At 34.6% G+C, this 26,213-nt stretch overlaps 2 protein-coding genes across 3 annotated transcripts; one reads left to right on the top strand and one right to left on the bottom strand.

Annotated features, from left to right (window-relative positions):
* Window positions 1–2,015: 2,015 nt before the first annotated feature.
* LOC123532694 (kelch-like protein 40) lies at window positions 2,016–7,563 on the top strand. 2 transcript variants are annotated; one of them, XM_045314231.2, is made up of 3 exons: window positions 2,016–2,770; window positions 5,182–5,348; window positions 5,646–7,563. In XM_045314231.2, the coding sequence occupies exons 1-3, from the start codon at window positions 2,762–2,764 to the stop codon at window positions 7,303–7,305; spliced, it is 1,836 nt and encodes a 611-aa protein (XP_045170166.2). In that variant the 5' UTR covers window positions 2,016–2,761; the 3' UTR covers window positions 7,306–7,563. The 2 variants fall into 2 exon arrangements, with proteins under 2 accessions (XP_045170166.2, XP_045170168.2); XM_045314233.2 differs by lacking the exon at window positions 2,016–2,770 and adding an exon at window positions 3,753–3,987.
* Window positions 7,564–13,469: 5,906 nt separating this feature from the next.
* LOC123532510 (sodium-dependent glucose transporter 1A-like) lies at window positions 13,470–21,712 on the bottom strand. The gene is made up of 6 exons (XM_045313966.2): window positions 21,534–21,712; window positions 20,764–20,912; window positions 17,815–17,944; window positions 16,773–16,928; window positions 16,130–16,288; window positions 13,470–14,479 (listed from the first exon to the last, which is right to left on the bottom strand). Exons 1-6 carry the CDS (start codon window positions 21,622–21,624, stop codon window positions 13,554–13,556), a joined length of 1,611 nt encoding a protein of 536 aa, XP_045169901.2. The 5' UTR covers window positions 21,625–21,712; the 3' UTR covers window positions 13,470–13,553.
* Between the last annotated feature and the right edge of the window lie 4,501 nt (window positions 21,713–26,213).

Genomic DNA, 26,213 nt, shown 5'->3' with positions numbered 1-26,213 from the left:
ATCCAGTGAGATATTTGCATTCTTGTAAAATCCATTTAGAAGGGATATTGTCAATATCTATAACCGATAATTAGTTTCTATTTTGTTTAACAAATGAAACTGAGGATGTTGGTGTTTCTACCGATTATAGGTTTCAGCAGCCAATCTTAAAAACATTTATTGATAATCAAACCATAAAGCCGCTCCTTTATTTGTTAAGCTGACCAAGCCGAATCGTTTAATGAAAAACAATTTGAAAGAAAGCCATACAAAGATGCTACATACTACCAAGTGTAGTGAAGATCCTCAAGTAGTTCACCACGAGAAGTAGTCGTTTAATTTAAAAGATTTTTCTATTTTTAGCGTTGGTAGCCTCTAAAAGCGATCAATCAGTACCTTTGAATAAATATGAGAGAGGTCTATAAGAACATGTTACAGAACAAGTGTAGTGATGATCCATCAAGTGTTCATGAGAGGAATTTTAAAGTTTTCTTATACTTATCTCTTGCAGTCTCTTAAAGCAGACAAGCAGAACCTTTTCAACGCTTGGGAGATGCAAGAGGCCAAATGCTGTAATGATCTATCCAGCAGAAAAGTAGTTTATAGTTTTTTCTAGTTTTCGCTATGACACATCAAGTTTGATGAAGATCAAAACAAGTACTTCATAAGAAGCTATTTAAAGGTTTATTTGCTCTTTTAGCTCTGGTGGACCCAAAAAGGGGCCGAGCGGAACCATTTGAAGAAATTAAAAGAAGACTATACAAAGGGACTACAGACCAAGCGGACCATTTGAACAAACTTGGGAGAAGACCTTACAAAAATGCTAGATACCAAGTTAAGTGATGGGACATTAATTTTTTCAATTTGTAGCACAGGTGACCCCTATAAAGGACCAAATGGAACGGTTTGAAGAGAAGTCCACGAAACGATGCTTCTAAACAAGTTTGATGAGGTTTCATTCGGTAATTCATGAGAATAAGACGTTAATTATAAAATGCTGGCATCATAATGGCTCACATTAAAAAAAATATTGATTTTAGTCAGGTCGGGTACTTTAATGGCAGTGGCTATCAATAACTGTCCCCAGTAGTACATTAGTTTAGTTTATTGTTAAGTTCATTATGTTATCTACAGATAAATATTAGAACTATTATCTATCGTTATCACATGGGATTTATTTACACCACCATTGCTTTGATGATTCGAAACCAAATAATAGCTATAAACATCAATAGATTTTTCTTTCTACAAAACACCAAGAGGAAAACATGATAGTATATACTAGTAGTTTGCCTAATAATTCAGTAATCCCCGGCATAAAGTCAAAATATTATTGGTCGGAATCTATGCGTAATTTGAGCTTGGGGTGATTTTTGCGGTCTTGAGATTTCAGGATTTGCTTGCAATTGATGCTAGGATGAACCTAGATGATCAAGCAGGGACCTTCTTAAAAATATAAGTACCGACACGACCAGAAGCGGTACCCTCAAAATTCGCTATGACTTTTCATGTCGGGAAGTGCGAAACTCCGCTTTTAGGGTGATTTTGGTGACCCGGATATTTTCCTCGAAATTCATTCTAGGCTGGTCCTAGATGATAAAGAAATAAACTACTACGGTATCCCAAAAATCGTCATTTCTGGTTAGGTTGGTACCTGTGCGAAATTCCGGTTTTGGTATGATCTTGGAAACACCAGATATTTTACTTACAATTGTTGCTAATATGTTTTAGATGACAAAGCAGCGACTTACTTCAAAATATTAGTACCGAAACGGTCACGAACCAAAAGCGTAATTTTGCAAAGGACCCAAGAGGGAAATAAGTTTTTGAGGGTACAGTTCCTGGCCGTATCGGTACTAATATTTTAAAAAGGGTCACTGCGTGACCGTCAAAGCACATCCTTGCATTAGACACAAGCAAACTATCCGGGTCACCACAATCATCCCAAAACCGGAATTTAGCACAGATACAAACCGGCGAGGAATCAAATGTCTTCATTTCTCCTCAGGTCAGGAATTGTTCGAAATGCCAGTTTTAGGGTGTTTTTGCGACTCTGATATTTTGCTTGCAATTAAGGCAAGAAGTGTTTTTATGAAACTGCCGGGAACAATTTGGGTAGATTTTGGCGACCGGGATATTTTGCTACCAATTAATACTAGGATGGTCCTAGATTACTAAGAAAGGACTACCTTAAATCATTTGTATTCAAACGGCCGGGAAGAAAACCTTCAAAAATCGTCATTTCTCTCCGTGTCGACTCTGTGGGAAAGTCGACTTTTTGGATGATTTTGCATATTACAATTTACAATTTACAATATTGTTATCATACATGATGAAAAAGGATTAGATCCGAAAGCTAAGCTTATAACTTCCATTTATACAATAACGTCTGCGTAAATACATGCATGGGTTGTTTATAACCAAGGTTGACATTCATCTTCATCATAAACACATAATACATGCATGCTAGTCAAAAAATATGAAATAAGATATTTATTCTGTTGACCGAGTGACCAGGGCATACCAGACACATGCTTAAACATGTTTGTCGTTGTATTTACAATAGATAATACAAGCGAAAAGTTTTATTGTAAATTTAAACACTCTTCAGTACTTATTACCGCACGTACAATAGCGTTACACTTGATATCTTTGTACATAATGCGACCAGTAATGCAAATAATAACAGGGTTTTAAGATATACAAAATTAAACTTGCAATGCAGTCGTTACTTTCATTTTAACCGCTGTACATGTATGTGCTAGTGTTTTGACGCGAAATTATGACACGGGTAAGTTTTTTATTTTATTTTTAAAACATTTTCGTTATCACAAAATAATCAAATGGGATTGAAGATGAATAATCTTAAATGAAATAATTACATGAAGTATAAATATGTTTATTTTTCATTAGTATTTTAATTAGATTATGTGACAAATGACGGGCTAATTTGTCAATAAATTAAAAAAATTTCAAGGCAATAATTCTACTGTACACAGTATAAATATGTTTATTTTTCATTAGTATTTTAATTAGATTATGTGACAAATGACGGGCTAATTTGTCAGTAAATTAAAAAAATTTCAAGGCAATAATTCTACTCTACACAGTATAAATATGTTTATTTTTCATTAGTATTTTAATTAGATTATGTGACAAATGACGGGCTAATTTGTCAGTAAATTAAAAAAATTTCAAGGCAATAATTCTACTGTACACAGTATAAATATGTTTATTTTTCATTAGTATTTTAATTAGATTATGTGACAAATGACGGGCTAATTTGTCAGTAAATTAAAAAAAATTCAAGGCAATAATTCTACTGTACACAGTATAAATATGTTTATTTTTCATTAGTATTTTAATTAGATTATGTGACAAATGACGGGCTAATTTGTCAGTAAGTTAAAAAAATTTCAAGGCAATAATTCTACTGTACACAGTATAAATATGTTTATTTTTCATTAGTATTTTAATTAGATTATGTGACAAATGACGCGTTAATTTGCCAGTAAGTTAAAAAATCTTTTCAATGCAATAATTCTACTGTACACATGGTGCCGGTTCGATACACAAATGTAGAAACTGATTTAAATAGTAGAAAATATATAATGTTTTTAAGAGCAAAGCAAGTTTCAGACTAATACCTTACATCTTTCTTTTTATTGCTGTTTTCATATCACCAAATGAATAGATACGTGCATATTATAAGTTCATTCTGCACTAGAAGAAGTGATAACATGATATGATCATAGAATATCTATTCTGGTGATATATACTGTAGGCATAATGGTAATCCAATGTAGGTAAACATCATGCTATATGAATTTGCTATACATTCATACCTGTTCACGTGTGCACATATTACCTTCCGTGGTTACCATGGTAACCAGAGGTTAGCACAGTAAACACCTACATATACATGTTTATTATTACTTCGTAACAATACTTCGTAGAAAGAAAAACAATGTGTTAAGCGCATAAAGTAGTGGGAATACGCATTTACAGGTACGTACTAAGATATGTTTTTTTTTTCCAATAACATCAAACGCAATCAAAATTTTGTCTGACGCCAAGACGGAAAATTTATAAAAACAACTGAAACTAGAGGAAAATATGTAAAAGTTATTGCATGATATCGCTATTCTCATAGATACTGTTTTTCTCGTTTTGGCATGGACTATGGCTTTCACATATACGCCGAATTTTGATTAAAATTTCTGAGCGAAAATTTGGAAAGATATGTCTTTTACCACATTTTGGGGCAGAATTTTGTAACCTAACTTAAGATTTTCAATTCATTACGTTTCGGTTTCATTCTTTTAACTTTCTGCTCGGGTTCGGCGTAAATGTGAACTATTGATTATCATGCGTGCAAAATCCTGAAGAGAATTAGCAGAGCTGAACAGTCTAGAAACAATTATAAAATTATGGCTTGGGACAGCTTTAAAAGCCCACTAAATTAGCAGGATTGACTGTCAATCCAGAGGACCAGGGTTCGAATCCTAGTCCAGGCACTAGAAATATCAGAGGTGCTCTTTAATTGCGTGTCCCAACTATATTATAAGAGACCAGTACGGTCTAATCGTGAAGAGTCTGTATCTAACAGATTTCTCTCTCACTTTTCTGGTGGCTTTTCATGATTTGCTCTGTCCCTCAGGTCTGATCGCTGTTGAGGATGCATGACTTTGGCGCCATGAGTGGCTTCGCCTTTGAACGAGTTTGCCAAAGGGCGCTGTATAAATCTTATTTTATTTGGGTTTTACGGCGCACCAACACTGGTTTATCACCAACAATAACAGCAACCACACAGACGATGGTTAGAAATCAAAAGACGAAAATTGAATACGAACAATTTTACAAAAATACAATACAGGGAGAACACGAAGCACAATGCTTTTAAAATAAATGACTTTATCGTTTTGAGGACGAACCCGAAACACTATGTTTTACCATAGATGACATGATCGTTTTGAGGAAATAACCCGACACACAAGTCTCTAAATAAAACGATCGTTTTCAGGGATGAACCCGAAACATAAGGCTTTTACTAAAATGACTTTTTCGTTTTCAGGGAAGAACCCGAAACACATGGAGCCTGAGACACAATGTTTCTACTATAAATGACATGATCGTTTGCATGGAAAAGCTCGAAACACAATGGTTTTACTACAAATGACATAATGACATGATTGTTTTCAGGGAAGAGTCCGAAGCACGATGAATATGGATGGTTACCGCCAGTACTTGTTGGAAAATCTCAATAAATTGTATGAGAATCAAGTCCTTACTGACGTCACACTGAAGGTTGATAACGTGAGAATTGATTGCCATAGAAATGTTCTAGCCGCTGCCAGTCCATACTTCAGGTACCTTTTAATCACTATTTTGTTTCAGCAACATGACTATCTAAGCTCTTATTGCAAATAAGTCTTAAGTTGAAACTAACCATGTTAAGTTATAATATCAGTTGTATTCATGATCAATTCCCTATTTTTAATGAATAGGGTCTAACGCGTACAATTCCGGAAACAGCTCTCGGTGGTACATACCATTCCAATATAAAAAATAAGAGTCACGTTAATCTAATTTGATCTCGCTTTAACAAACAAATGATCTTTGGATATGGGTAAAATAACTTTTCAAAGTATGCAATTTGTTTTCAGAGCGATGTTCGTGAATCCCGTGAAAGAACGAGACGAAAAAGTCATAGAAATATATAATATACCGTCTTATGTACTGGGGGCCGTGATTGGATATATTTACACTGGAAGTATTCAGCTGACCAATGAAAATGTGCAAGACTTCTTAATGACTGCTACCATGTTGGAACTAACACATTTAATTGAAAACTGTGCAAATTATATGACACATGAGGTTTGCATGGAAAACTGCGTGGAAATGTTAACATTTGCGTCACATTTTGCGTGCACGAAATTAAAACAGTATGCAAAGAAATTTATACTCGACAAATTTTCAGACATTATTGCCGATGAAAATCTTTTTGAATTGGAAGTGGATGATTTTGAAGAACTTATTGCAAGTGACGACATTTCAGTAGCAAAGGAGGAAATGATTTTTGATGCGATCAAAAAATGGATTAATTTGAAAGATTCGCGCACAAGCCTCTTTCCGCGTTTATTCAAACACGTAAGATTGCCTCTGTTAAGTGAAGAATATTTAAAGAACAATGTTGAGCAAGATTTGTTAATCAAAAATGACCCAGTTTGTGGAAAGATTTTATCAAAATTCAAATCGTACAAAAGGGCAGATTCAAACTTATCGTCTGAAATCGAGCAAGAGTATTATGGAGTCAACTCAAAACCGCGACATGGCATGTTCAGCAGAAAGATGTTGGTGTTTTCCGGCGGGACTGTTGACAAAAATGGACGTTCGCTCACTGCGTTTGATCCTTTTACTTTTAAGAATTACACCGGTGTTAAACCCCATCCAACTTTTGACTTTAAATACAAAATTGATTATTACCAACTGGTTGTTACATCCGATAATAGTCTTTATTTCCTGGGCGGAATATTTTATGATGACCACCATTTTGAAGATGCTGGACAAGCTCTGAGTGAGGTGTATAAATACGACACACAGGCTGTATTATGGGAACGTAAAACCGATATGTGCAAACCTCGTTGTTGTTTTTCAGCGTCTGTGCTGGAGAACACGGTGTTTGTGATTGGTGGAAAATCGCTATACCCCAGAGGCGCGCCATTAGAGTCAGTAGAATTCTATGATGCTGACAACGATATCTGGAATATTCTTTCACCCGTCCCGATCGGTATCTATAATCATGCTTCAGCTGCATTAGCTGATGCCATTTTTGTTTTTGGCGGGAGAGATGAAGATGATGACTATTTAGATACGGTGTTAAGGTACGATATTCCAAGGGACTTTTGGACACTAGTCACGACACAAATGAACAAACCACGTACACAGTTCTGCGCTTTCCCTTTCAAATCTTGTATCTACTTGGTCGGCGGCGTTACGATGCATGAAAATATTCTTACTGTAGCCATATATGACCCAAATAGGAATAAATGGACATACGGCCAGAATTTTCCAGAGGAAAGAAAAATAACATCAGCAAGTTTTCACGAGGGAACTATTTTTGTATGCGGAGGTGTACGACATCTTGGTTTGAGCGGGCGTCGAAGCCGACTTGTTGAGTCACGTGACTTGTACAAGTATGATATAGAGAAGAATATATGGTCAAAGGTTGTGAAGATGGTACAATACTCGAATACACAATCCGTCACATGTGCTGTACTCAATACAAAATACCTTGAAGAGAGCGACTATGTAAGCTCTTTGTGAAACATACTGTTCCACGGCTACAAGATAGCCCATTCCGCGGAAAAATATGGATACCTAGTTTTGTATATTTATGCTTATTTATGTAAAATTGCAATAACTATTTTTACAAGGTCTTTAATAAATTTTTATCTCTGCATTAATGTAACTGTGATACCTCAATAATTTATTATGTTTAATTTAATCTTATTACTTTTTGTTGCTGGTTGTTATATTTGATACCCATTTTGTTGATATAAAATATAATTATTTTTGCAAATTTATGTTGTGTATAGTCTTGTATTATCTATCAAAATAGGTCGGTGACGTCACTAATTAAACCACATGCTTATCAAGGCCTCCGAGCGGTCTGTCGCAATTCAGATGCGTTTACAAGCCGCATGAATTGAACCACGAGGACGTTAGCTCGTGTGGTTGAACATCTCAGGCTCTGAACGATGAACCGTGTTTAATTAGACGATTTACCATCAGATGGCCTTGATGGATTTCATTCTTACTCGCTCATTGAAATAGTTTGATGTGTGATTTTAATCTGCAAAAGATATGAATGTACTCTCCCACCCGGCAATGAAAACCCTCAATCACTAATGTGATATTCATGGCAAAATGCATAATCTGAAATGAATATTTGAAATTTACAAGCCGAAAGTAAGAAGTTGTATTTAGTGTACGTAAGGACTTCTGAGAAAAGTTCACCGAGGCAATTGATGTATGTATGTACTCAATTCCTTAACATTAGGCAGACCAACACGAGAAACACCAGAAAGGGCCAAACGAAACCGGTCTGAGTGCAAGTATCAAAACAAATCAGATTCTGTTGGGTATCGAGTCATATAAACACAATTTAGGTCATATTGCAACCCTTTTCACGAGGAACACCCTACAAACATCGACCTTTTGTTGACAAGTTCGACGACTTTTTCACACGAAGAGCTCTACGCCCTTAGCAACGTTTCAAACCAACATTGATGAGGGTTAAGTGATTCGAAGTCTGCAAACCGTAACCACTTGGTCGTGGAGGTCCCTTCATCTAAATTAAGGCAATTTAAAATACTTTCCTACAATGCATTTTTGTATTTATAATGTCATTACATATAAGGCCCAAGATGTAAATCTAAACAAGAGGGCCATGATAGCCTGCAAGTCGCCATGTTTCATGTAAAGCAGGCAGAAAATGTGAACTGTGGAAAGTTTCTGATCTTTAAACTTACCATAAATTTTAAAGACAACCATTTTGATTTAGATTTCATACCTATCTGGTAGAAAATATGACAGAGTGTTACTAAATATTTTCTATGACCTAAGATGACCCAGTTTCAAACCTGACCTAGATTTTATAAAGATAAAATTTCTTACCAGATTACATGTATACTATATCGGTAGGAAATGTGACCTCTAGTAGGAAATGTAACATTATTTATGCAATCCTGTCAAACAAATAAACAAAGTCTGCATAGAGTAAACAGTTAATTTTATTATTCTTATCCGACATTTTCAAAACATTAGAACTCAAAACTTGTGTGAATATAATTTATAAATGCTAGACATACAAATTCTCTGTATTAGACAGGGTGCAAAAGTTACTCCTTATTTAATGATTCTTGTATCTTTAATATAATCCTATGATTAATTTAATATCCATCATTATAATTAGAAAATTGCTGTATCTTTGTAGACTTCAAAGTATGATTTAAGTTCAGCTAAAAACTGTCTGCAGTACACTTGGAAAGGGGAATTCCCTCAAAATGCCAGGATACTAGATTCCAGGTCCTGGACTGAAACAATTCTTGATGCTACATATATTAGTCCAATCAATGACATAACTGGGATCACGTTTTACAGCAGCAACTTACAAAGACCAAAATATAAATTTTACCTTAAGGTATCCGATCCACAAATCGGTAAATTTTGATGACTGGTGACCCCATGTTCTTTTGGTATCATTTGAAAGAGTAGTGTCTGCTGAACAAGAATTAGTAAATAATATGACTATGAATAATATGCAAGAACTATTTCAGTCATGTTTTTTGACTGTGGAATGGTAAATCTTACACTGTAATAACTGGATTTCTGCTGAAGTATCGCTGAAAACTATCAAGTAAAAAAATATAAATTTTGTCATGTAATTTATATTTTCTTTTTCAGTAGACAATATGCTTTCAAATAATACCAAAATTATGTGCTTACCAGGCATCAATATTTGATATATTTTAATAGCACTGTTACACAGAACTTGCTTATTTGTGGACCGGATACCTTAAAAAATTGTTTTTAGTTACAATGGATGTCAGCATATATGATTTACTAAACAAAGAATATTCCATTTCAGGTATCAGTAACTTGTTTCTGGCCAGAAATCTGCATATTCAAAAAGTGTATTTTAAACAGTGCATTTCATAATTAGTTCTGGAACAATTTACATTCCTGTAAGAGATATGTAACATCCTGTTAATATGTTTATGTAAACATTAGAAAAAATTAATTCCTATAAAATATGTCATGTCATGTTAACTATATATCACTCCTTATCAAACGCTGTAGCAAAAGAAACAATGTCTCATATAGTATTGTATAGTCTAGCACTTATGTCGTCTGAATACAATCATTAACAATGTCATGTTTCTGTAAATGTGAAAAAAAAAGATCTGACAAAATTTGCAGGACATAAAATATGTCATGGCACATTGAAATAGTCAAACAAGCTGGTCCAAAACAAGGAATTATAAAATATAAGAATATATATAATATAAAGTATGTTTAAAACATTCATGACTTAACATAAAGCTAAAAGACATTCTTCCATAACTTCAAACTTAAAACATATTTTTCTTTACATTAAAGCTATTAAAAGGTATTCTGTCTAAACAATAAAGTTAAAAAATATGCTTTCTTATCATTAAAACTATAAGGTATTTTTTAAAATTAAAGTTATAACATATTCTTTCTTAACATAAAAGCTAAAACATATTCTTTCTTAACATAAAAGCTGAAACATATTCTTTCTTAACATAAAAGCTGAAACATATTCTTTCTTAACAGCAAAGATAAAACATTCTTTCTTAACATAAAAGCTGAAACATATTCTTTCTTAACAGCAAAGATAAAACATTCTTTCTAAACATTAAAGCTTAAAGTTAATACATAATTACTGTCTTTTAGAGAGGTCAATATGTGGATTTATCAATCTTGGATAAGTGAGACTGATTAAGGGGCTGCAAGGGCCATGGTTGCGGCAAAAATATTTTAGCCTGCTGCAATAATAAAGGCCATAAAATTGTGATATAAGTGGGGAGCAGAAATATTTAACATACAATGTGTCTGTTCTAAATAACAAATGTGATTAACAAGTATACATTAAGAGGGTATTAACTGAAACAGGTCTGGTCACTTAGCCCATGCTTAACTGGATCAATTATAAATTTAATACATTTGTCATTAAGGCAGATCTAAATACCTTTTAACAAGGGGGATATACTGAAATCACAGACATCTGTTAATTGTATTAGATCTACTGGCATGTTTCATTGTCTCTTACAACTGTACAAAAGAGTAGCAATGTACATATTATATTTATAGAATTTATGATGCTTTGCAATAAATACTAATCTGTGCACATTGACTAGACATTAATCAACAATAAAACAAGATAAAGAAAAAGAACACAGCCACATTAAGAGACAAGAAAACATAGTTATCTGTACTAAAAACATAAACAAGAGGGCCAAGATGGCCCTATTCCGCTCACCTGAGAAACACACCATAACAGTGTAAACATGTTTGACCTACTGATTTCATGATGACAGTCTGACCAATTTTCATTAAAATTGGACTAAAAAACGTGGCCTCTTGAGTGTAAACAAGCTTATTCTTTGATTTGACTTGGTGATCTAGTTTTTTACCCTACATGACCCAGATGAAAATTCATGCGATATTTCATGCACACAAACATTCTGACCAAGTTTCATGCACATCAAAAGTACAAGAGTGTTAACAAGCTTTTCCTTTGATTTGATTGGGTGACCTAGTTTTTGACCCCATAAGACCGAGTTTCAAAAATAGCCTAGGAATCATCAAGATAAACATTCTGACCAAGTTTCATGAAGATAGGGTCATAAATGTGGCTTCAAGAGTGTTAACAAGCTTTTCTTTGATTTGACCGGGTAACCTAGTTTTTGACCCCATATGACCGGTTTCGAATTTGGCTTAGAAATCATCAAGATAAACATTCTGACCAAGTTTCATGAAGATAGGGTCATAAATGTGGCCTCTAGGTTGTTAACAAGCTTTTCCTTTGATTTGACCTGATGACCTAGTTTTTGACCCAACATGACCAAGTTTCAATCCAGGCCTAGAAATCATCAAGATAATCATTCTGTGCAAGTTTGAATCAAAGCTGCCATGAAACCTCTATATGGCGTAAAGGGCCACACTAGAAAATTTTACCCCTTTCAGGGACAGTAACTCCAGAACACATGATGGAATCTAGCCGGTTTTTGAAAGGAACTGAGATCTTATTGTGACTTAAGTTGTGTGTAAGTGCTGATGAATTAAGATATAACATGTCACTTCTATCATGTTCACAAATTATCAAATTTTGGCTCTTTCATGGGTCAATCAGGGGCCGTAACTCCGGAACCTATGATTGGATCTGACAGATTCATCATGGAATCCAAGATTTATTGTTGTTGAAGATATTTTGCAAGTTTGTATCAAATCAAACCATAAATGAAATCTCTATATGGCTACAAAAGCCAAAATAGCAAATTTTGGCCCTTTAAGGGGCTGTTACTCCGGAACCAATGATAGGATCTGGCCAGTTTTCGAAAGGAACTGAGATATTATGCCAATAGAACTTGTGTGCAAGTTTGATTAAAGTTGATTGCAAAATGTGGTCTCTATCGTGTTCACAAGCCAAAATAGCAAATTTTGGCCCTTTAAGGGGCCATAACTCTGGAACGCATGATGGGATCTGGCCAATTTTCGAAAGGAACTGAGATATTATGCCAATACAAATTGCAAGTTTGATTAAAATTGATTGCAAAAAGTGGTCTCTATTGTGTTCACAAGAAATTGTGAACGGATGAGACGACAGGCGATCACAAAAGCTCACCTTGTCACTACGTGACAGGTGAGCTAAAAAACTACATATGAATTAAATCAATATATGAGCCGTGCCATGAGAAAACCAACATCCGCGCAGTCTGGTCAGGATCCATGCTGTTCGCTAACAGTTTCTCTAATAGCAATAGGCTTTGAAAGCGAACAGGATGGATTCTGACCAGACTGCGTGGATGCGCAGGCTGGTCTGGATCCAAGCTGGTTGCAAACCCACTATGTTGGTTTTCTCATGGTGCGGCTCATATATATATTGATATATTTTCTGTTATTTACCCACCCACCCCCAAATAAAGGCAAAGTAATATGTTGGAATGAAGACCTCTGACCTTCAATAGAGACCTTGACCTTGGACCTAATGACCTGAATTGTACACTCTGCAAGTCTTCTTGAGGTGGTTAACAATTGACTGTATTTTTATGAAAATCCTTCCAGTGGTTGAGAAGATACTGAGCGAATATAAATATAAGTTACATGTATTTGATCTTGGCCTGCTAAGTTAAGATTGTCCATGGACCTAGTGACTTTGGTTGTGCACTCTGCATGTTGTCTTGAACAGTTTAACAACTGATGCTAATTTTATGCAAATCTTCCCTGCACTTAAAGAAGATATGGAGGGTAATTCCAACATAGCTTCCATATACCTTGTATCTTGTGGTATATGACCAGCAATATGTTCAAATCATGTCCAAGGTAATGGGACCTAACTGCATTGTTGCAAACACTGAAAAAATATGTCATGCACAGAAGATAATTATACTTTATAGAGATCATGAAGTTTCATTTACCCATGTAACAATAATGCCAGTTAACATACTTGTCTAAGTCCAAGGGCCCTTAACTCTGCAATGCTTGATCTAATCGCAGAAACATGTTACGCACATTTGCAATTCATGTTATTCCATGTATGAATTGTCATTGGAATGTGTAAGTAATTTTTTACCTCATATGCAAAAGTATAAAGTATAACATTAATTTGAACTTAAATCTGGTCATTAAACATTAATTACAAAGTCACGTGTATTATGAGTCACAGTTGAGAACACAAGGGATATGGAACTGATTTTGCATCGCTTATATCGAAATGTTAAAAATAAATTTTCTTAAACAATATCTTGAAACAATAAAATATTCATTTATTCCATTTTCTTTTCACCTAAAGGCACCATCTCTTGCTCAGATACAACTATCTCCATGTCTGAAGACTTTGGTGAACTGGCAAAATTAATGTATCTTTTGACTAGAATAAATATTGTCAAAAACAGTAAAAAACATGCTACACTTTCTCCCAAAAGGAGATACACAAAGCACATGGGGGAAAAGTTGTCCATAAGATAACCTAAAAACAATGGATTCAGCATTAAACCGCCAGAAGCTGCTATAAGAAACATTGAGGAAATCATGCCCGTAACTTTTAGTATACTTTCCTCGGTCCAAGTAAATATACACGGAAATATTATCGACATAGAGAAACCTGCCAACGCTATGAATAACCACACTAATTCCGTTGTATATGTTAAACTGACGATTAGCAACCCAACAAAAGATGATACGACAGATATGCAATATGCCCAGAATAGCTGAACGGGCTTAAAAACCTTTATAAGAAATATTCCCGAGAAACGACCGAAAGCGAAAGATGCCCAGTGGGTACTGGTTGCATAACTACTGGTACCAGTACTCCAATTGAAATGATAAATACAAAATGTTGCTAAAAATCCAGAAAAAGTATCTTCTACGGCACAATACATCAACATGAACGCGGACAGAAGTATCAAGAAAATCACCTTAAGTTTGAACGGAAGTTTGTCTGGTCGTGGAATTTCGCTTTTATCTGCTGCCATATTGTGCGGCTTTTTATTGCACATAATTTTAAATGACATTATGAAAAATGGCAATGAGCTGGAAAATAAGATAAAAAATGAAATAAGGTAGGCAAAATGAATATAAGTTTCTCCATAAACTTCTTCACATGTGCCATTGCTTGACGAATTCAGTGCATCTGTTGCCATGGAAACACTGTCATATAATGTTTCTGCAGTTGTATTTGTTGAAATAATATCTAAAAAAGAAAGAAGTGTTAAGTATTCACTCTTGTTTTTTACCTTAAAGGTATTTGGTCACACTACAATGTTCTGTTGACTGTAAAATTAATGTAAATAATAACAAGCTTCAAAATTCAAAATGTGGAAAAAACATTCTTTTTCAAGTAAATTATTAAAAGTTGCAATCTCGTGTTCGAACATGAAATAAGCTAGTTGACATACAGTTTTCAACCTATTCCTGCATGCATGAAACAATATCAGTATTTGAAAGGTAAAACTGTTACAATGCCTTTAAATTTTTCTTCTTGGCATTTACACACAATAAATACAGATTTTACCCATGAAGCGATTCTGTGAAATTGAGTTTTAGGCAAGATTGTTTTAAAAATGCACCTTCTACATAAATATAAACAAAACACATTGCAGCCAAGGCTTTTAGCAACAGAGACAGCCATCCTTGATAGAAAATTTCTGTAAACTTTAACATACCAAAATCTGGACAGCAAGTGCAAGTGCATTCAAGGGGAACAATTTGAAAAACAGGATTATATAAAGACAAATATTCCGGACCATGTTTTATGTAAATCTGGTAGATCCCTAATCATTTTTTCAATGATATGACCTAGTGACATATTTTTGCCCAAGTGACCTACTTACAAATGTATCCTAGATTTTCTGGCAAGGTCTTTTTATCATGTGGAAAATGTTGCTTTCTGAGTGTGAACAAGGTATTTCTTTAAATTATTTTGCCTAGAGACATAATACCTAAATAATCCAGATTCAAACTTGACCTAGATTTCGTACAGACAAACATTCTGACAAAGTTTTATGAAGATCAAGTAGTAAATGTTGGCTCGAGACGGTTAACAAGGTTTTTCTTGACTAACTTTGTGGCCTAGTTTTTTGATTTCAGATAACCAAATTTTAAACTTGACCTATTTTGGCTAGATTTTTAAAAGAACCAAGATCTTTTACCAACCTAACATTCTGACCCATTTCTGTGAACATCCAAAAATAAATGAAAGCAGTTCACAGGCTTAAAATCTGCTTTTTGTGCAATTTCACTGGCACACTACTCTAGCATTAATTATCCGAGTCAGCTGGTTTTTGGAAGCTACCTAGTTCTTTAATCTACATGTATCTAATATCTGACCCAGTTTGATAAACATCCAAAAATAAAAGTACCGGAGAGCAAAGAAAGCTTAAAATTGGCTATTTCTACAAGGGCACATTATTCTGGCAACAACTGTCCTAGTGACACATTTCAAAGTTGAAATGATATCTTATGCCTATCTTATACTGGACCCAACTGGTGAACACCTAGAAATAAAGCTACCAGGGTGTACACAAGACACAAGGACACCGGCTGATCACAATAGCTCACCTTAAGCCTCTTGTGATCACGTGAGCTAACAAAATTAGATCCTGATACCACTAGAAATATCACTAGGACTTTAACCTGCTGGTGGCAAGTGATTTTGCCTTTGCGACCAGTGCAGACCAAGATCAGCCTGCACATACATGCTGCCTGATCATGGTCTGCACTGTTTGCTATTCAGTCAGTGTATTTTCAGTGAATATCCCTTTGAATAAAAAGTGGTATTGCCCAAACTGAATGATGGACCAGTCCATTTTAGAAATATAGCAGGGTAAAGGTTAAACTATACCTGTTCCATTACCCTGTGCATCCAAGCATTCTTTCTCGGCCAGAAATGGCTCTGTCACCAGAGGGGATATAATTCCACCAAATCCAAAGCAGAAGTGTAATGCCTGCATGTATGGCCTTCCTTCTTCATCCCACAGTGACACAAGATCAGCATTCCCTCCTGAAAAAGAAACATTGCATCACTACTGTACTACAGAATGTAACAAGTTTAAATTTTCATACTTATGCTGGATTGTGATGAAAGCTGTAAGCTTCGTATTGATGAAAAATGAGTAGGTACTGTCATTACTTCAACGGGGTTCAATCCCATGACCTCCAGTTGGTTTGCACAATTGTAATGCTGATGGTCAATTTCCTACAATTTCTGTCAAAAACCAGAGAAAATCAAACCTGTTTCAATAAGCGTCTACACTTTTCCAACTGCAATGTTTTGCACATTGTAAACAAAGTTACAGGAGTTACACACTTTCTAGAATAAAATTACTTAAAATGCATTAAACATTATGTACATAAACAAGTATTTTCACTTTTAATTTGGATGAGTTGAAGGCAGATCGAATCCCAATATTTCATATTATTCTCTATGCACTAAAATGTTTCTAGTCAGCAAGCATCAAACAAATGTGACATTCTCTATGTATTACCTGTATCAAGTCCCCCAGCACCAATACCAGATATGAACCTCACAACCAGCATGAGGGGAAACCATTTACACCAGGGTAGCACTCCTGTTGATACAGCCATAATCAACGTAGAAAATGCAATCAGTAACATTTTGTTAAACCTGTCATACAGTATACCTGAAAGAAATAATATAAATAAATAATATAATATGTTTGTTTGTTTGTTTGGGGTTTAATGTCATTTTTTCAACAGTATTTCAGTCATGTAACGGTGGGCAGTTAACCTAACCAGTGTTCCTGGATTCTGTACCAGTACAAACCTGTTCTCCGCAAGTAACTGCCAACTTCCCCACATGAATCAGAGGTGGAGGACTAATGATTTCAGACACAATGTCGTTTATCAAATAGTCACGGAGAACATAACCCTGCCTGAGGATCGAACTCACGACCCTGCGATCCGTAGACTAACGCTCTACCTACTGAGCTAAGCAGGCGGGGATATAATATGTAATATGAAATGAAAATTAAATAATACTTGTCTATAAAGCTTTGGGTATAGAAAGACTTCAAGGTATGCTAATGCTGCATCCTAACTGCTTCATCAATTTTTCAAATTTCACTTCTACCATTCGCCACACCTTAAACTCTAACTTGCGTAAAATTTGACTCCCTGTCAGATTTATAGTTCAAACACTGTTTTTATCCAATGACAAGCGAGGGATTTTCAAAAAAATTAAAATCTTCCAGCACTGGATCAACTGCTGTTTTGCTAAAGGCTGGCACAAAAATGACCTTGTATCAAGTTTTAGTAAACATGTACTTCTCCATCGTGAGTGAAGATAAGACTAGCAAATGAATTCCAAGAGACTGAAGAAGGCGTGGTTTAGTTTACTTCAGAGAGAGCTTTTTGTTTCTTTTACCTGTCAATAAAATGAAATGGGGCATTTAAGTCAGTTACAGATACTACGCTACGCTCTGTTTCGGCAAACTTAATTGCATTAGAAGTTCGATAAATGATCTATAACCTATACTTAAAAACCAGTCCGGGGCTCAAAAATCCTACCTCCAAAAAAAGATCCAATTAGATATCCAATAGAGAATATAGTGAAGAGCCAGGCTGCTGTATCAAGTTCCTGTTGAGCTATCAATCTGAGATCTGGAAATGAAGGGCCCATCTGTCCAACCATCCAACCCTACACAATCATAAACAATACTTTTATCAGAAATGATTTTAAAATTATTTTTCTTACTTAATAAATGTTGGCACTGTTGCCTCTTGCAAAGCTCTGAGGTCTAATAACAAGAGCTGTCTGATGACAGCGCGCTCGACTATTCGAAGAATTGATTGAAGAATGGGGTCAAAATATTTCCACGGATATTCAGACAAAAGGAATAAATAGATTAGACAAACAATGTTCCTGTATTACTTTGATTTCGATAAGTCTTGCACTAAATGGCAATATATGAGCCAATTTCAAAGTTCAAAAAGGGCCATAATTCAGTCAAAATAGTTATGTACTCTTGCCTACAGATGGAAATCATAATGATAAACAAGTGTTCAAAGTTTAAAAGCCATATGTCAAAAAGTTTTGACAAAACATGGACTTGTATGAAAACAGAACCAATTTCAAAATCCAACAAGAGCGCCGCCATGCGGGGCAATATACGCCCGAAGGCTTACATCATAGGATTGGAGCAAAATTTTAAGAACTTGACTGTTGTAGCCCCAAAGGACTGGAACAACAAAAGGAAAACTTCAAAAAACAAATCTAAGTCCACAAAAAAAAAAATCAAAGTCTACAAAAAAATCCTTATCAGGTATAGGTATGTAAAAATACACCTTAAAATTGGAGGTACCATCCATGTTGTACCACAGAAAAGTGGTCTCGGTTTTTCCCTACGGCCAATAATAAAAAAGTTTCAAAATAAGCTATTTATAGTAACATAAAAGGGACGTAATTCAAAAAAAAAAAATTATTGTAAGTACAAAAAAGAGATCTGCCAAATAAAAACAAGACCACTGCAATGCAGAGCAATATACACAAAGCAAAGTCATATATGACCTTTGACCCTTAAGTGTGACCTTGACCTTGAAGCGAGTCATCCGGAACATGCGCTCTGCACATCGTTACAATGTGGTGAACATTTCTGCCAAGTTTCTTTGAAATCCTTCCAGCAGTTCAAGAGTTACAGAGCGGACACGAAACAAACTGATATGACTTTTGGCCCCTAAGTGTGACCTTGACCTTGAAGCAAGTCATCCGGAACATGCGCTCTGCACGTCGTCTTGGTGTGGTGAACATTTGTGTCAAGTTTCTTTGAAATCCTTCAAGGGGTTCAAGAGTTACAGAGCGGACACGAAACAAACTGATATGACCTTTGACTCCTAAGTGTGACCTTGACCTTGAAGTGAGACATCCAAAACATGCGGTCTGCACATCGTCTCGGTGTGGTGAACATTTGTGTAAAGTTTCCTTGAAATCCTTCAAGGGGTTCAAGAGTTACAGAGCGGACACGAAATTGCTAACGAACAGACGGACGGACGGACAGACGGACGGACACCAGCGTCATAACATAATACGTCCCTTCGGGCGTATAAAAAGGACCATAATTCAGCCAAAATAGATGACAGAGTTATGTTCTCTTTCCTACAGATAGAGACTATTATACTAAACAAGTGATAAAAGTTTCAAAGCCATATGTCAAACACTTTACAAAAAATATGAACTGGTACGAAAAACTTAACAAAGATTTCTAAGTCAAAATGGGCCATAATTCAGCCAAAATCCTTGATGGAGTTATGTACTCTTGCCTATAACTGGACATGATGATGGTAAACAGGTGTTGAAAGTTTCAAAGCTTTATCTCAAAAGACTTTGTCAAAATATGAACTGGTACGAAATATTAACCCAGATTTCTAAGTCAAAAAGGGCCATAATTCAGCCAAAATCCTTGATGGAGTTATGTACTCTTGCCTATAACTGGACATGGTGATGGTAAACAAGTATTGAAAGTTTCAAAGCTTTATCTCAAAAGACTTTGTCAAAATATGAACTGGTACGAAAAACTTAACCATGATTTCTAAGACAAAAGGGGCCATAATTCAGCCAAAATCCTTGATGGAGTTATGTCCTCTTGCCTATAACTGGACATGGTGATGGTAAACAGGTGTTGAAAGTTTCAAAGCTTTATCTCAAAAGACTGTCAAAATATGAACTGGTACGAAATATTAACCCAGATTTCTAAGTCAAAAAGGGCCATAATTCAGCCAAAATCCTTGATGGAGTTATGTGCTCTTGCCTATAACTGGACATGGTGATGGTAAACAAATATTGAAAGTTTCAAAGCTTTATCTCAAAAGACTTTGTCAAAATATGAACTGGTACGAAAAACTTAACCATGATTTCTAAGTCAAAAGGGGCCATAATTCAGCCAAAATCCTTGACTGAGTTATGTGCTCTTGCCTATAACTGGCCATGATGATGGTAAACAAGTGTTGAAAGTTTCAAAGCTTTATCTCAAAAGACTTTGTCAAAATGTGGACTGGTACGAAAAACTTAACCCAAGGTGTGACGCCGACGCCGACGCCGTGGTGAGTAGGATAGCTCTACTTATTCTTCGAATAGTCGAGCTAAAAAGTAGCAATCACCAGCAATGTCACTGTATTCTATATGTATTCAATCATCCATATTACTAATCTGCTCAGCTAAACTTAGCTCTATAGGGTAAGCACAGATCTGTGGATTGTGGGGTTTTGAGTTCGATCCCCAGGTGAGGCGTATGTTCTCCGTGACAATTTGATATAAGACATTGTGTCTGAAATCATTCGTCTTCCACCTCTGATTCATGTGGGAAAGTTGGCAGTTACTTAAGGAGAACAGGGTTATACTGGTACAGAATCCAGGAAAACTGGTTGAGTTAACAGCCTGCCATTATGTAACTGAAATACCGTTAAAAAATGTGTTAAACCTTGATAACTATTATCAATATGTGTAATCTGCTGATCACTTACCAAACCAACAAATGCCCAAAACAACCATAGTGTATGGATGAATCTTCTTCTAAACGGATGATCGACCTTTAACCTTTTACACAAACTGTAGTCCTTGTAGTTGCTAGTCTCTGGTTTAACTTTTACCTCAGCATCTTTGTCTAGCTCACCTAAAAAGATTAGATTTAAAAGAGTTATTTAAAAACTTAACACCTTTTGTACAAAACATAGCAACAATTTAACTAAAACAATAAGAATAAAATGTTCAGCTGATGTCTGCTTGTGTCAGTGTTAGTTAAAGTCAGCTGAAATTTGATGTCTTCATTTCATGCTATTGTTAGTTCTAGGGTTTGTTGGTGACATGATACAGGATATATGCTGTAAGAAAATACACATTTGCTCCAGTTGGATATGGACTGCTTGACAGAGCAGCCAAGATAGCATTTATTCTGTATCTTAAATTAAAGTAAGGAGAAGTTGGTAAGATAAATCATACATGTTTTTTCAGAAATGATCTGATTCAATCAGTGACATGTCAGCCATTAAGTTTGAATCTAAACCGTGTATTTACAAACTCAAGAAGAATGTATTAAGGAAGAATCTTATATGATGTGAGATAAGAATAAGTACTGGTATGCAAACGCCAGAAAAATATATCAACACTAAAATAGTGCTCACTATTCTAAACTACTCAAAGAAAATACATCACAAATAACAACTTTGTCTGCACTGCCACATCAAATGCATATCAAAATTTTGGTAAATGTACAAAACTAAACTCTAAAACAAACCTTCTTGGGGAGTTTTTTGAAGAAAGGACTGAGAGGCTTTTGTTTCTTCAGAATCTTGGATAGGATTCTCTGATTCATCTGATTGTGTCATGGTTAACAGTATAATGCACACACTGAAAAAGGATTGATAATTTAAAATACACTTCTATATGTTAAAAATTTACAAAAAAACATTCCTATTTTTGAATTTCTCTTACACATGTACATAGGTCTTTGGTATATCTCTTCTACAGTCAAGTGCAAGTTAATTCCACGACTTCAACAAATGAATGCAGACCCCTGTATGTACCAATATCAAATCAAGAAAGTTTCCTTCCTATTAGAACTTGTAGTAAGAATTTAATCGCTAATAAGAGTTTGATATTATTATTATTATTATACCAGATTTATACATACATTTGTATCTGCATATATCTATATACAAAATCATTTAATTTTGTAGGCATGAAACTTCCTGGTTTTGGCCAAACTGGCTATTTTGGAGGGATAGGAATTCATGGAATTCAATTTTTAAAGATAAAATAAATGGTACACCCCCCATCCCCACCCCCCCCCCACCACTCCCCTCAAATTTTAATGATTTCACAACTGATCACATGTGAATCTACAGGTTTTTGATATACTGGTTAACATATCTCATTTTTCAATTCCTTAATTATTTATAACAGAGTCTTAAAATTACAAAATCACATTCTTTTATATCATAATGAAATACTATAAGAAAACTTTTTTTGTGAAAACACAACTTTTAAAGGGACAGGCCTCTAGATCATTCGACAACACAAAAACATATTTTTTTTAGATATCTGGAAATAAATGCTATATTTGTTAAAGGCCTAGATCTTGGCAGTGGGAAAACGGATTTCTGTCTTCATTAGCACAGTTGGGAGCTAATGGCTTTAAAACTTAATTTCTGACAAACTATATGTTACGGAAACTCATGAGAATTTGCTGTTTTTACTACTTTTTACGATGAAAATTGAAAAGCATTTGTAAAGCTTTTACTCCAGGTAAACTGTCTCTATATTTTGAAGTCATAACTCACTAATTCTGCTATAGCTCTATTGGTGACAATGACGGGAAAATGTCTTCATTGTCGCGGTGGTCCGAGGTTCCATTCTCGATAAAGTCATCTTTTTTTCTTGATTTGGAATTTTTATAATGTTTTAGAAACAAAAAGTCATATTCTAATGTTCATAATATGACCAAACTTTAATTGAGAGAAAGATTATTTTCAGCCAAATCTGAAGGTCAGTGCCTTTTAAGACCTTGAAATTCATTTATTTGCATTTTTAAAAACAGATGACATCAACATTTATACTTACAACTGTTAATGTAATATGCCCATTTCTATTTTTATGACATACAGATATTTCAGACAGATTTTTGAAAAGGTTATAAAATATTAAAATATTTTTAAATTTACCAAGATCTGTTAATAAACATATACTGTATACCTGTAGATCCACAGGGCTCCACCTTTTACATTGAAGTGTACATTAATTGATACCAATTATATCGTATGCATTTAAAATCAATGAAAGTCGATTGTAGTTTAACATCCACTGTTAACATTCATCTGTATTTAAACAATACAAGTCATATCCAAGTTAATAACTTGGCATATCCGTCACATTCTACGAAGATTAAAAAAAGAAATATTTTGAAATTATTGAGCATCCACAGTCTGGTCTTTTTTTGTCATTTTGATAATAAATACCGCCAACAGTGGTAGAATTTTGAAAATGCATTTGGAAATTACCTTAAAAGAGGGAAAATTTAACTTAACATAATGTATATGAAGATGTGTCTGTGTGCTGGGATGACATTTTAATAAATGTTTAACAGCATAACTGTTGTTGACATAAAAAAAATTAAAAATGTAAAGAAGATAAACTATTGTTACACAGTGAAAAAGCTAAAACTTAACATTTTGGCAATCAATTGGGACTTTAAGCTAAAACTTACGAAAAAACACACTTTTTTGCTAATTGGGGCTGCCTCCTTTTACTGGAGGTAGATTTATTGGGGAAAAAAGCCCTGACAGTTTTAATTATCAAAATGACTTTATCAATGGGAGGTTTACTGATCTGAAAATGAAGATGATGAAAAAGAGGAAATGGATGATTAAATTGCGCACAAAACTTCACTTGGCAAAAGTTGCAAAAATTTCATACTAAATTCATCACAATAAATGGGAAAATGAAAAAAACAAATCTATAATTTTGATAATTCTGATTATTCTTAAACAAAAGGCTAAAATTGTTACCTAATTCTATAGAAAGTGAATATTTGTTTTTGTTGGGTTTAACGTCACCTTGTTACAATTATTGGTCTTATGGCAGTTTTTAAGATGTAGCAAAATGTTAAGGGTCACACAATAATTGAAACTGATGGAATGATGCCATTAGAATTCCAAATATTTGAATAAAAGGTCAAAACAAGAATGTCATTGAAAAAAAGAGATAAAACTTTGTAAACAGGATGATAACATACATGTATACTAACTTCAAACATATTTATTTCGAATTCTAATATTCTTGTCTCTGTTAAAACACGCTAATGCTAGAATGGCGTCACGTTTACGTGCGGTGACGTCAAAAAAAGTTTTTGTTGCGACCAAGAAAGAGCGCTACTATATTTCATCTACTGTTTTAGATTAAAGGCATATAAGAATTAAAATAATTTACAGCAAACCATGTTTTAACACTATTTATGCACTCGGGCGGTTATACGTCGTACAAATAATTTCACTTGGGCTGCGCCCTCATGAAATTTTTACGCCCGTCGTATAACCGCCCATCGTACATAAATAGTGTTAAAGCACTCTTTTGCAATAAATTATTTCTAAAATCAAAATTTTACAAGTATACATATGTAACAGGCTGAAAATACTTCAGGCCTGACTGTGAATTGAACCCAGGACCTCTCACACCTAAGGCAGACACTAACATGTCGCTATAAAAGCTAGCTCAATAGAAGGAAGTATAAGTGCACCCTTATACCCTACCCTACTACATACACCCTCTCAATTTTACAGTTCATCCTCGAATTCCAGGAGTTTGAACCTCTGTGGGAAGTTACTGTACAGTCCATTTATATCTACGCATGAGTTGTTTACATTGGGCGCCGAATGTAACAGGTTGAAAATACTTCAGGCTTGACCAGGAATCGAACCCAGGGCCTCTCACACCTATGGCAGACACTCTTTCCATGTTGCTATAAAAGCTAGCTCAATAGCAAGAAAGTATAAGTTCACACTTATAACTCTACCTTACTACACATGTATTACATAAATAGGAAAGGAATTAAAATGAAAGAAAACTTCTCTACCTCTCCCTAACTTACATGTTTACACCTATGACAGATAATTATTTCATTTAATTAAAGAGTTAAGGATTTTTAATGCTATTTTTAATTAAATAAATAATAAAGTATAAGGAAAGATAAAATATAGGGTAACTTGATCATGAACTCAGAATGATAGAAAAATAAAGTAAGACAAACGTATCATTGAAATGTGTCATTGATATGTAACAATGAATGAGACAGATTTGATAAAAAGTCTTGAACAATTCAAATTAATTAAAACAATCCTGAAAAAATTTAGGATTTCAGACTTTTTGAGGAGAGTTCAACAGGGAACAATGTGCCTTTTGAGAAGCAAAACAATGAAGTTCAGTACTGCAGGTCCAGCTGTGGAAGAACACACCTAACGCAAATGATCGCTATGATCAAAAAGCTCAAATACTGCATTAAGTATCATTACATTAGTCTGAAAATCTTTTGAGACATCTTCATTTAGTACAGTATGAAGATCGATAGAAGGAATTGGGGACACCAGAAACAAAGAGCAATAAAATTAAATAGATCGGAAACTTGAAAGGCATATAGAGCAAATCTCACCAACATCACGTGGGAACTGAATGAGATCTCGTTTTACCGGTGTATGAAACAGACAGCAGAAGGATAAAAATTTGTGTCGTGAAAAACTTTCTATCAGACTGTTGGTTTATAATGATAATGTTATTTTTTTTAATGTTATTAGTATTTTCTACACGGAAGGAAGGAATGAATTTATGACTGGAAGTCTTAGAAATCAACAGGTGTTGTTTGAAAATAGGACCTGATTCGGTTTATTAAGTGCCTGCCGTATCGCCAGTGTAATACTTTAGTAAGAGTCTGTTGATTTGATCACGAGTGATCAAGTCAGCAAACGCTTCACTAAGATAACGCACTGACACAAGCTTGCATGAGATTAACAGTCACTGTTTACTGAATGTGTGCACATCTTCTGATAGAAACTGAAATACAATAAAAACTTCCTTTTCTTCCTAAAAACATAGTGAAATATGAAATATATACCTAAATAAATTTCTTATTCTTTAACAATGAACAATTTTCTTTTGATAAAGCAAAGAGCTATAAAAATAAATAGATCGGCAACTTAAAAGGCATATAGAGCAAATTTCACCAAAATAACATGACATCTAAATGAGATCTCGTTTACCGGAAGTGACACGTTCCCTACGGTCAATTATTCATCAGTAAATTAATTATCACCGTATGACCACGTTTCTTTTGATGGTAAGAAATGTGTATTAAAACTATTTCACATTAAACTAATGTTGTGAAGCTAACATGTATTTTAAATGTAGTTTTAAAGGTACAAAGTGTACG

Source organism: Mercenaria mercenaria, chromosome 11, assembly GCF_021730395.1.
Source record: "Mercenaria mercenaria strain notata chromosome 11, MADL_Memer_1, whole genome shotgun sequence".
NCBI lineage: Eukaryota > Metazoa > Mollusca > Bivalvia > Venerida > Veneridae > Mercenaria > Mercenaria mercenaria.
The sequence above is the reverse complement of the archived record's forward strand: the minus strand, read 5'-3'. Positions and strand labels throughout refer to the sequence as shown.